General features: G+C 35.9%; 1 protein-coding gene across 1 annotated transcript in view; it reads right to left on the reverse strand.

Annotated features, from left to right (window-relative positions):
* Nucleotides 1–1,938: 1,938 nt before the first annotated feature.
* The window catches only part of LRRC9 (leucine rich repeat containing 9), a 60,210-nt gene continuing 49,183 nt past the window's right edge, over nucleotides 1,939–12,965 (reverse strand). Inside the window, exons 30-33 of the mRNA XM_015823814.1 lie at nucleotides 12,732–12,857; nucleotides 6,522–6,705; nucleotides 5,133–5,270; nucleotides 1,939–3,524 (exon numbers count right to left, since the gene is read on the reverse strand). Of these exons, the coding sequence (XP_015679300.1) occupies nucleotides 5,152–5,270; nucleotides 6,522–6,705; nucleotides 12,732–12,857 (429 nt within the window). The 3' untranslated portion in view covers nucleotides 1,939–3,524; nucleotides 5,133–5,151. The remainder of the gene's footprint in view (nucleotides 3,525–5,132; nucleotides 5,271–6,521; nucleotides 6,706–12,731; nucleotides 12,858–12,965) is intronic.

The following is a 12,965-nucleotide window of genomic DNA, read 5'->3' on the forward strand; positions in this document are numbered from 1 at the left end:
GACACATTCTCAGCATATGATTATGACTTTTTCCAGAATTTTAAGATTTGTGCAGGAAGCCATGTGAAATAAGGGCAAGTGGCAGCCAATGAGAGACTTTTCGTGATGGTCTCTCACTTGGAAAATATTTTTGGCAGTGAAAGGAATTTTTGTATATAGACAATAAGCTTAAGACCTTTGTCTGTTGTCATTGCTGTACTGGTTGTGTATGACTGGTTAATTCCTTGGATTGTAAAAGTTGAATACACATTAAATTGTTTAAAACAGAAAAAAGTCACCATGTCCATAATGATACAATATTTGAAACAGCTTTCTGATAGCACGGAATGATTTCTCAGCTAATACATTAATCAGAGTAAATGTGTGCTGTGTAGAATATACTAAGTTTGAATAGCCACATGTTTAAATAGTCATGGCCAGTAAATTGCTATTTTTGACACTTACAAGTGTTAAGACCTTGCACAAAGAAATACAGATACTGGATTATGATATTCTTTGTCAACCATGTCTGAATCGGTCATTGAAAATTCTGATCTACCATTTTTAATAAAAACTTCAAAATCATTCAGAATTGGACTATATTCTTATAGGCAGGTTAATTCTATTTCATTCACTTTAAAAAAATAGAAGATCTACTCTGATTTTGCCTTATGAATCTGCTTATCACATTCCTTCATTCATTCTGACTAGTTGGTCAGTGGTGTACCTTGCTGTTAGTGAGAGAGAATTTTGTTTGATTCAACTTACACATTGACCATCTGCCCTCCCAAATATCCTTCTGGGATCTGTTCTCTGCTATAAGGTCTTGAATGCGAAACTGTTACATAAAGGTGTACATACTTGCTAAGCTTCCCTAAAAAAATGGTGATATTCCTGGCCAGGGTTAATGAAACCCTGGATAAGATACATAACAGTACTATATGTTGTTGGGTGCTCATCTTCCAGTTTCTCCCTTGAGTTCCCTCTTCCCAGGACTCTCTGTTCCACCTCCGCAATGCCAGTCATGCCCTTGCTGCTTAAAAGAGCTTAGATATTTTAGAAGCAGAGTGCTTCTTACATATCTTCATTTATGATGAAGAAAACAAAGATAAAAATGTTGGCTTTGAATATGGAGTGAACAGAGGAGACTCAGGAAGCAACAAGCTCTCCCCTCCCCTGTGCAGCCTGGATACACGTTCAGGGAACAATGGGATCTGAAGCCCAATACATGCAGGGCAGCTCATTTGGGTTTAATTCCATTCTAGCAGGCATTGTGCCTTGTATCCCAATCCATGGAATGTCCTAATGAGAGAATACAGTTGAAATATTGCTGTCCTTTTCTTTTTCTCAGGTAAAATGCATGTTTGCTCGAGGCAAATTATTCACAATTAATATTTTGTATTGTGTCCCGTATACATTTTGCCTTGAGTTTTTTTTTAAATGGAAAAGAATAAATAAAATTTTACGAGAAACACATTTTCACATACCAAGTGAAATTATTGGTTGGTAGATCTTTTTGAGTAAACCTTTTCATTAAAAGGATCTGCTTGTATTAAAAACTATAGCTTCTCTCTTTCCTTCCAGCTATTGCCACCTTTCCCAACCCTATGATTTCTGGAATTTGAAAATACATTTTGTCAGTATCTCCCTTTATTTATCAGTAGGTTAATATTATACTGATGTAGCATGTAGCTCTAGATAAAAATGGTTATTGACAGAAAATTCAGCAGACAGATGTTTAAAATATTATGTATTAGAGAAAATTATGATTTAGTACTTTCATTTTTCCACCTTTGATTAATACTGAAAATAAAAGTGTAGCAGGATGAGCTGCCAGATTTAAAAACGGGTCAGCAACAGTTCAGTTCCTTTTCATTTTTAACAGAAAGTGTTATATTTTATTGTAATTATTTTTAATTATTTTAAGAAGAATATGATTGTACATTTGTAATGAAGTAAGTTCATGACTGTTTTATTTAAGTTTAATTTCAAGGCATTAAATAAATTACATTTTAAGAATAAACATGTGACTACATAAACACTTTTAAACATACTTAGTTCTTAGGGTGCTTTGGATAAAATGAACTTCCTGACTATAGTATCAACCACCCAGGGGTTCCTGAGAGCAATCATTTTAATTTCCCAGAAGATCCCAAGATCTGGCATACAATCCTAGTCATGTGGCATATTAAACTGGAGGCTCATAGGAAGAATCTGCTTGACCTGGAGGCCTTCAGGCAGATGTCAGCATTGATGAGCTTTACTCACGCCACCCTTGAACATTAGTAAATAAATAACCAACACAATGTGCTTGATTTATGGCCTAGGTGAATTGTGCACAAAATAAACGATTTTAAATATATATAACCCACGGGAATTGATAGAGCAATAAGCCACGAGAAGAGGGGCAAATTGGTTAGTTCTTTCTCTGCCTACCGGTTGTCAAATGTTTCCTTATATCGGGATCCCTAATATAAGGATACGTTCCATCAATTCTTTTGCCTAAGATCAAATGTAAAGATCTCACAGCTGTAATCTCTCCTTGAGTTTATACTGAAACATTCCTCTACCTCATACGGTACCTTTTCTTCTCACTGAAAAGTAACTGGAACTTGTTAAACCAGGATAAAATGAAACTTGGGCATTTTTTAGTTCAGCCTGTCGTGTGAACTCAATGATTTGTGAAAACTCCAAACTTTTTGTCAAAGTTAGGGTTTAATGTGTAAACCCATCCACAGAATTATTTCCAGTATGGCAATGTACCCTTTGACGGGTTATTTTGTTTTGCTTTTCTGACAGGCTCCATCCTGCAGCAGATATGTAAGCTCTTTCTTCACGTTCTCTAAAACAAATTAACATATTTTTCTTTTTGTGAAATGCCAAACATGATTCATTTGAGTCATTATGTCTGGAGATGTTACTATTTTATAGTAATCATTTCATACAAGCCTTCTGTTTAGAAATCATACTGCTTTGATTTAATCCACAGATGAGATTCCAACATATGGTACATGGATATTTTCCAACTCTTCTCAATTGCACATATTATAGGAATTGATGGGAATATTATATTTTTTTCTTTACAATTACTATTTCTCAAAAGTCAAAAATAATTTTTAAAAAATCATTTAGTCAGTTTGTTCTATAACATATAACTTCATAATTTTCGATCTCGTTTTCCTGCTCAACTCAAAACAGAATGTGTTTCTACTCAAACCTACATAATACAGGGAATCAGGGCATATGGTGACATGAAAAAGAAAGCACCCTGCTAATACAATGAAATATAGAACATTTCTATTAGCAACAGCATGTTATATCTGGAAAATCATGGTTTGTAGTGGACTTTTTTCTTTCCATTAGCAAATAAAACTGATTTACAGTTTACAGTATAGTTGGATGGAAATTCAAATGCACACAAGTATTAGGTGTTACGTTTTTATGTATACCAGCATTCCTCAGTCTGGCACTCAAATTGTCTCCAGTAATTTCAAAAGGCAGAGTTCTGTAATTTCACTGCAGCAAAATGAAAATGTATTGTAGCACTGTAAAGACAAAATTTGTTGTGACATAAGCTTTTGTAGAATAGTTTTCATCAGCTGCTCTGAATATTACCCTGAACTATAGATAGAGACAGACAGACAGCAAATAGTAAGATTAGAGAGAATATAAAAAATACAAATCTGATTGATGGGAATTCTATCCGATAACAGTTTATCTCCTAATAAATGTTTTTTAGAATACTTACAAGACTTTACTATTATAGTAATAGAGTAGTTTTAGCAACTTAACATGTTATCGTCCTAGAGTAAGCCTGTTCAAAGCTAGTCTCCTAAACTGTTTTTATTTTAAAAAGTAAAATTATGAGGAAATCCATATATTTTCCCAACTCTGAGATGTAGGGCACTTAAGTTGTCAAAGAGCACTGGCTGCTTCTTATGTCCACACTGGCTACAGCAAGCTGTGAATGTGGATGGAATCCCTCACTTCCCAGCTGTTCAACTTGCTGTAAACGCTTCCATTTTTGCAGTTAACTCTTGGGAAGCAGCTTTTTGGAAGTTGTAAGTTGTTTTGCATTTTAAAAAATGAGGAAATCTACTGCCATGTTTGATTCAAGATGATATATTATATTCTGAATAAAAATATACAATAATCTTATATAATCAACTTTAAGAAATCGATATATGTGGGAAAGTATGAATGCGTATGAAATTCTTTTTTTAAGCTGAAAAAAGTAAATTTTTATACTGATGTCAGGACTATGATTCATTTGTTCCTATATTGATTTTTTTCAGATTTGCTACTGTCCAATATTCTGAAAGAAAGTACAATTAAAAAATGAATTAAGAACAATTTTTATATCAAAAGAATTTCAATGGTGGCATTGTTTAATTAAAGAAAGCAGCTTCCTTCTGCAAGAGTAACTCAGCCATTGGCACTGGATGGGAAATTGAGCAGTTGGGTGAGGTCACTGGGCCTAGCCAAAGCCCCTGATGAGCTACATACCTTCTACACTGTATCTATAGGGAAGAAGAATAATTTGGAAGTTAAGGCAATCCCACCAAAAAGGATTTTTAAAAATAAGTATAAAGAAACCAAATTCTGAGCAATGGTCAATTCCATGTCTATTGAGATTCTCAGACATCCAGGTCATGGTTATCCCAAAGGTGCTTTTTTCAAGAGGCAACTGGACTTTCTTTTTTTTCCTTGAAGCTTCATGGATGAGAAGCGAAACATCCTCAAGCAAAAACTAAGAAATTCAGGTTGCCTTTTGAAAAAGCACATTTGAGACAATGGTCAGTTTCCCACCTCCTTAATCAAGGGTTGCCAATTCCATTTGAAATTAGTTTCCTCCCCAATAAATGTGCCTTTTTGGCTGCCTGACGCAGTCTGGTCAAGATAAAGACAGAATTGTATTCTGCCATCACTATCTACATCTGCTGCTTTCACCGTCCCCAGCAAAGCTGTCCTTACAACTATAGCCCTTGGACGGGTGTACTTGCACTTGCTTAACTCTTCTGCTATGTTGAATTATTTGGAGGCATAGAGACATAAAGCAGATAAGATAATTAACAAACTGGCAAACTACAGTGCCACTCTTAGTTGTCAGAAGAGAACTGCTGAAATCATTAACATGGATGAAATAAACTTACATTATTCAGCAAGGATGATCTATGAGGTCCCATGACTTGGAAAGTTACCCAATGTACTTTTGGCTTGCCTCATGGCTAATTCAGCATGAATGCTCCGAGAACTACACAATCCCGGGGCAGTGTTCTTTGGTTTCCTACCTGAAAATTAAACTGCATAATTGGTATTCTCCAAATTTTGGTAATTTTTTATTATTTAAGGTAAACAAGAGAAAAATGAATTAAGGTGAAAAAACAGAAGTGAATTATAAAGCGCTTACTTCAAGATAGACAGTTACAGATTTGCACAATTATTTTCCCACCTCTGTTCTCTCACTAGAACAGCCCTTTCTTAGGACTGCTATAATTTGGATGACCACTAGTGGCAGCAAAGAACTTAGGTATCTTTGTTGCCATTTCATAATCATCCACCTTTGTGCAACCAGATATGACAGTTCCAATTGCCATGCCAAGCCTTTTTTTTAGTTCCTTTGAATCAGTGTTGACTCCTAGTGACTGCCTGGACTAGTGACTCCTAGTGACTGCCTGTAGTTTTCTTGGCAAGATTTCAGAAGTGGTTTAGCACTGCCTGCTTCCTAGGGCTGAGAGAGTGACTAACCCAAGGTATCCAGCTGGCTTTGTGTCCAAGCAGGACTAGAACTCAGAATTTCCTAGTTTTTAGCTTGGTGCCTTAACCACTATATCAAACTGACTCTCTCCATTCCATTAGTCTTCTTTTTAAGTCATATGCTCAGAGATGGAACTTATACTTTTTAAAGCTGTGTTATCATAAAGTACTTGGTTCTTGATATTAATTCAATATATTTTTTGTTTAGCTAATCATTTTATTTAGAAAGCTGCCTGGACTACAAAATTATTCTGGGTAGCTTTCATAATTAAAAGAGAGAAAAAAACCCAACAGAACAAAAAACACATAGTTAATGTGTTAAATGAAGGAAATTATTATTATGTCTAAATGTGCTAAAAGGTAACATTTTGAGGCAGGCAAGCAACTGAATTAAGATCAGGGACAACAGAGGATTGGAGGAATATGTGCTCTTGTCTCACCCATAGAAGATTTGTATGTACAAGAATGTACATGTGCAAAGCTGTCCTTACAACTATAGCCCTTGGACGGGTGTACTTGCACTTGCTTAACTCTTCTGCCCTGATGATTGAGCTCTGAAATTAGGGCAATTAGGTTCCCACTCCAGTCACTATCTTATATTTACAGGCAGCTCCTATTTCAATCCTCAAACAATCAAATTGACCATCTCATGATTCCATTGCACAGTCCAAAGCTACCCAACACCACCACAGTGATTTGCCCAAATCCATGAGAAATCATTGACAGGAACCAACATTTTTTGACACACAGCAAAAAATTCAGCATAGTAGTCCACTTATACTTACTTTTGTTAGCCTCGCTTCCATTCACTTCATCAATAGTATAGGGAAAACCAAAGTCAGTCACATATGCATGGCTGATTGTTCCTGGAAGACTCATATTGGCAATCTTCAAGGGACATGCTTTGGAGAAAGAAGATAACAGCCCAGGAAATCCACACTCTATTGGAGAATTGGCTGAAGGAAGAACCTATATGAGGAAATAAGAAGCAATAACGTATAATCTCCTAGTCTTGAATATGCTATAAAAAAATTAAAATGCTGTAGGCTTGAACATTCTGCTTTACAAGAAAGGGACCCCAAACAATTGAAAAAGATTTGAATAGATGTTGAGGAATACAAGGCAGGAAATCCTAGGGATCTGATTTGCTGGCCAATATGCGGGAGCTAGGCAGGTCCTTATCAGTGTATCTGGGGTTAGTTTGATTGTTAGGCAAAGTGGCTCTTTCAAGAGGGCAGCAGAGCTGGGGAAGCCCACTGTTAAAGGTGATGGAATGTTGAGATCATCAACTGATGGATGATAGAGTCTTGGAGTTTCTCTAGGTTGCAATTTCCTTGTAAGGGTTGCCCTTGAGCTATACTGTAAGCTGTTAAGAAGGCTTATATTCTTTGGTTTAGATAGGATTGCAGGGGACTTTGGGGAGGGGGGGAGAACAGGATGTAGTCTCCATTTTGTTTATTAGGCTTATTTTCTTCACTACATTCAACTGAGAGTCAGTTTGGTCTAGTCGTTAAAGCACCAAGCTAGAAACTGGGTAATTGTGAGTTCTAGTACCACCTTAGGCATGAAACCGGATAAGTGATCTTGGGCCAGTCATTCTCTCTCAGGAGGCAGCAATGGTAAAGCACTTTTGAAATCTCGCTAAGAAAACTGCAGGGATTTGCCCAGGCAGTCACCAGGAATTAAAAAATCCATCTTGTTGAAGTCTAATATATTTAATTCTTATTTTGTCAGTGATTTCTCAAACAATGAATCTTTCCAACTGTGTCTGTCTGCAGTGCAATACAGTGGCAACCGTAATATAATCTCTCGACTATTCAAGGCTATTCACTTTGTTTTGTGCCAAAATGGTTTGTTATGTCAATTGAGAGTGTGCATGGTTGTGCATTCCAAGAATGAGTGGAGAAAACTGACATTCAGGGAGGGAAATGGGTGGTTAAGTGTGAAAAATAAATGAATGAATCAATGAATGAATGGATGAATGAATAAAAAATGCAAATATTAATCTTGTCAGGGACGTCTTTCATAGTGAAGTCCAAGAACACAGCACTACTAATTGTTACTTCTCAACCAGAGCTATATATTATTTTTAGGATAGATGCAGAGGAGCCTTCTTAGTGATGGTCTCTATTTTATAAAGTTATCAAACCCCTATGGATATTCTTTTACAACCTTTTTTTTAAAAAGTACATTGCATTTATTCCAATAAGCTTTTAAGTATTATTAAAATCAGATGTTATTGTTTTGTGTGCCATTGTATATTTCCGACTATTTGGGTGTTTTTTTCACACTGTGAAAAAAACTTAAGACAATGATTTCAAATATCTTCTAGCAGCTGATATTCCTTTAAGATTGACTTTTAATGCACAACAGTGAAAATAAACTCTTATTATTTTTAAGAAAATTTTCAAAAATCTGATCAGGCTCCCAGTCAATTCAATTTTTGAATTAACACTTTCTCTTTCTTATAGGATTTCACTGCAAGATTTGAGGACTGCAAGTTTGTTTCAGTGCTTACTGTAAAAAAATGCATTTCCCATTTTTCTGATATTCTGCCCTAAAGTCTCAGTGCAGGTTTGTCCTCTTTCTGACAAATTCCCATACTTTCTTTTATTTCTTCTGAGGTGGAGCATATGATATTTTATAATTGACGAGATCAGTTTAAAAGTCAACTCCACAATAGGTTATTAGACAATTTGAAAAAAGTATCTATGTAAAAATAGATGAACTCCCTCTACTCCCTCAGTTACCTTCCAAACCAGGAACCAATTCCTAATTTATTTAAAACTAGCTGTACCCGGCCACGCGTTGCTGTGGCTCAGTCTGGTTAAATGGAAAAGAAAGAAAAGAGAAAGCGCACATTTGTGTTGCTTTTACGTCCAACAGATGGCGCTGTTTTTCAAAAAAAAGCATGTTTTTACCTGTCACAGGTGTGACATCTATATAATAGTACATATATAAAAACACGCGCGTATTCAAATGCAACGTTATGTCAAAATTTCAAAGCAATCGGTGAAGAACTTTCGGAGATTTAAGATTTTGAACAAACGAACTTTTACATTTTTATTTATATAGATGGTGAATTTGCTGGAGTCTGCCTTTGGCAGTAGTCTCATGCAAACAGATGGAGGCCCTGATTAGAACAATAGTATTTCTGCTGGGGAGAGAGACTTATAAAGAAAAACAGAAAATTGGACTTTTAAGCCATCTAATTCAGTCTTGGTTAACTGATTGGCATTAGCTCTCTTGATATTTCAGGCAAATGATGACTTTTGCAGCCTACCTGGAGATAGTTGGGGCAGAACCTGGAATCTTCTGCATTGAAAACATCCAGTTTATAACTGAGTTTTGGCACTTTCCTTATAAACATTAATAAGCACTAACAGCTTAATTCTATGTTCTGACCCCAGTAGGTTTTGACAGTATTTCTTCTTCAGTTGACAGCAATTTCTCTTCAGTTTCAGCCCACTGCTTCATGCTCTATCGTGAACAACTGAATAAGAGAATTTTCCCCTTCTCTCACTGAAACCCTTTAAAAGATTTTTTAAAATCTGAAAATTCTGTTAGAAATGGGGTATGCCTACATCTCATAAAAAACTGGATTAGAAAACTGATAAAATGGATGAAAAAAGAGCATGCAAAGAACAATTTGGTTCAAGATGGGGAACTGAGGAACCTGCTGGGACTCAAATGGAGGATATCCTTGTGACACCAGCCTGTAAGTAGAGCAGTCTGAAAATGGCAAGTGATGCCCTTTGAAATAATGCTCCCCCTTTTGCCACCCCATTCTTATTTCTCTAAGAAGTAGAATTTCCATTTTACAAAAGGAACCCACAACCATAACTTGAATCCATGTATGTTATTTATCCCCAGCAGAAGAAAACACTTGAGATTAGCTAACCATAAAATAGAGTGAAATGGATTGGGGAATTATTAAATAAATGTAATATTCTTTTTCCCCCCTTCTTCTTCTTCTTCTTCTTAGTGTTTTCCCATAAATGCAGCGTTTGCCTGTTTTGGTTGTGATAGGAATTGATTAGTGGTTTGTTGCCAGAGCCTGATATCATGAGAGAGAGAGAGTAACTGGCCCTAAGTCACCCAGCTGATATTTATGCCTAAGGCAAGACTAGAACTTATAGTCTTCCTGGTTTCTAGCCTGGTACCTTAACCACTAGACCAAACTAGCTCTCGTTCTTTTAAATTATTTATTAAAATATTTTTGCTTCCATAGGAAAAGTCTAACAGTTAAAAAGTCTTCCTTAGGTTTCAAGTACCTGGCCCACAAATAAAACTGATATTATATAAGGGGCTAATTTAGTTGCTTTTCTCCATATGAAATTTCTTTGATATTTCATGCCAAAACCAAATTATTTTAAAGGAAAGAATAAGATTTTTCTTCTTAATTTTCTACAGCCACTTAGGGAAAAATAACTTGAGTGTCACAAAGAAAATTGAGAAACTGTTGTTCTGTTGTGGCAGTCTAACAATAAAATGTCTCAGTTCTATTATAGGTGAGTAGATGATTTTCATTCAAACTTTTTGAAAAACAGAATATCTCACTAATAAGCAGGAAGCCTTTGCATTCTATTCCTAGCTGCACTAATATTGTATTATAATTTATTTTTAAGTGATATCCAGTTTATAAAACACACTTTGGTTTAGAATTAGAGCATTTACTGCAAGATACGTGAGAAATTAACTTAGTGAGGAATTGCAGCATAGAGAAACATGCCTCACTTCTTAGAAAGATGGCATAAAGTTTCCCTGCTATGGCATGTATGTAAGAGTGGAGCTTAAGACATCACAAATCAAGGTTGTCAAAGGCCCTGTTTATAAAAGTTGTATCCTTTTCTCTATAGCAATTTGAAATGCCAAATAAATATTCAAACTTAGATGATTCATATTATGTTCCAAGGAGAAAAAAATCTGCAGTTTAAGAGTCAAGATGCAAAAATAAAGCGTTTTGCCAACTTTTAAATTAATTCTTCTCTTAATAATAGAAACTGTATGGTGCTACTAAGATACGAGATGTTCATTTCCACTGAAAGGTTTACTAGTCTTATTCAATTGGGGATTATAAATACACTTTCCCTTGTATTACTGAAAATGTAAAAACTGGCTCATAAAAAAGGAAAGGATACTAAAGTCTCCAGGATATTGAGGCACCTGTCATATAGACGCTCTCATTTCAGACAATACCCAAATCTTCAGAGCTAGTTTTATAATGGGCTGTGACGGTCCTCAGAAAGCCAACATGAAAATTTAGTATGAGCGCTCTGGAACAAATCAGTATTCCTTTTAGCTGATTAGTAAAGATATATCAAAAGTGGCTTCTGAACAAGGCACTAAGACTGTCCCCATCTCTATCCTTTCCCTGTGCAATGTATGTTTCTATAGCAGAAAAGTGGAAAAAACGCAGCTCACTAGCTGCAAAGCTGCCCTGAAGTCCATTGTGCATTGGTTACTATGTCTGCAGCTGTGAGAAAAACAGAGCAAGAAACCAGGGGTGGAGACTTGTGGAAATTTCTACAAGTAAGGAAGTGGCCCAGCCACAAGCCCAGTGGAACTCCATCGTAAGTTGCAACACAAAAAGCTTGCAATTTGAACTGTGCCGGAGATACAGCATAAGTCAATCATGGCATGGAATCACAAGGGCATGGCTCTGATCAGGAAGTAGTATTAAAGTCCCTATAGAAGTTCCATAATTATAGCTATCATCAAGGTCTATAATTAAGCAGAGTCAGGACATGTATAATTCATAAGTGCTTTAATAAATTTACATTCTATCTTTTTTCCATGATGCCACTCAAGATGGCACCCATCCACAGAATTCCCAGATGGTCTCTAATCCAGATAATGATGAGGTCAAGGACAACTGACTTTCAATGGACCAAGAACCCTTACAAATTATAATTCACCAAACTTTTGCTGGTGTTAGGCTACCTGTTCCTATAGACAGTGCACATAATTATGGACTAAAAATGTAATTGGAACACAAACATGTCTTGATTTATTTATTGGAAAAAATAAGGTTGGTTAAACCCAGGCTATGATATATACACATTTTTATAAACAACTGTGAGATTTCAGATCCAAGGTAAAATTTGGACATAAAAGTGGGAAGTTTATCCCAAGATAAAGCAGAGGCTATTAGATGGCTGTATGATGGTTTACTCATGCACTCTCTGCACGCTTTTCTGCTATTTTGTGAATTTGTTTTATTTTAAACTGGTTTTAACATTTTTATGTATTCTGTTTTATTATGTATACTGTACAGAGTCAATATGTGAGATGGGTAGCTATAAAAATGTGATATGATAGGTAAATAGATAAATAAACAACAAGTTACATCTTTGCTTCCCAAATCCTCACCCATTCAATTTCTTAACTTATATCCCCATTTCCTTGCTTTTTAATTCTCTTCACCAATTATGTCTGTTGGAAATCATTCCCTGTTTTTATTTGCTATCTGTGAATTAAGCACAGCAGGACTCACTTGGTTGCCTCTAGGTGACAAGGTACCATCAAGTATGGATTCCTTCAAAATAAAAGTGAGTCACAAGTGATACAGTCAAAGTCATTTAGTGCTTCAGGAAAGTAAAATGGAATAAGCTGACCTTGCCAACCTCATCAGAAAATCTTATTTCAGGTCAATGAACATATAATGATGATCATTTCTGAGCAGGTAACAGGGACCCAGGGGGTAACAATAATCTTTGGAGTAAGATAGCTTAAGATAGCAGTATTGTTAAATAGACAATTGCAACTCTTATTTCCGAACTGTCATGATGCCAGTTTTAAACTCTTGATGAAACATGGCAACCCACATGCTGTGTGTCAAAAGTATGCTGAATTATGAAGAAGGATGGAAGGAAGGAAAGAAGGGGAATAGAACTTTCTAAAGGCAGTATTAAACAGGCAGAATCAAATCTGGCTCATCCTTCCCAAAATAGTAACAGCCCAAACCAAACTTAATTATAATAACCATGCTTTACTTGCTGTTCTAGTAAATGGAATTCAGCTCTTGCCCTCTCTTCTGGGCTAACTGTTATGCCATCCAAAACCTGAAGGTTAGGTAAGCGAAATATAAGGAGGGGGCGATGACAAATCTTACGTGATACCTAAGAAAGGAAGAGAGATGCAAAAGATTAACCTAAAGCATTAGGTTCTCCATATCCACATCCTTTCCAAAGGTTTCAGTCAATTCCTTGACTTAATTGAAAGCGAAG

The sequence above is a fragment of the Protobothrops mucrosquamatus genome, unplaced genomic scaffold (assembly GCF_001527695.2).
Source record: "Protobothrops mucrosquamatus isolate PMUCROS unplaced genomic scaffold, P.Mucros_1.0 scaffold2004, whole genome shotgun sequence".
In the NCBI taxonomy this organism is placed as follows: Eukaryota; Metazoa; Chordata; class Lepidosauria; order Squamata; family Viperidae; genus Protobothrops; species Protobothrops mucrosquamatus.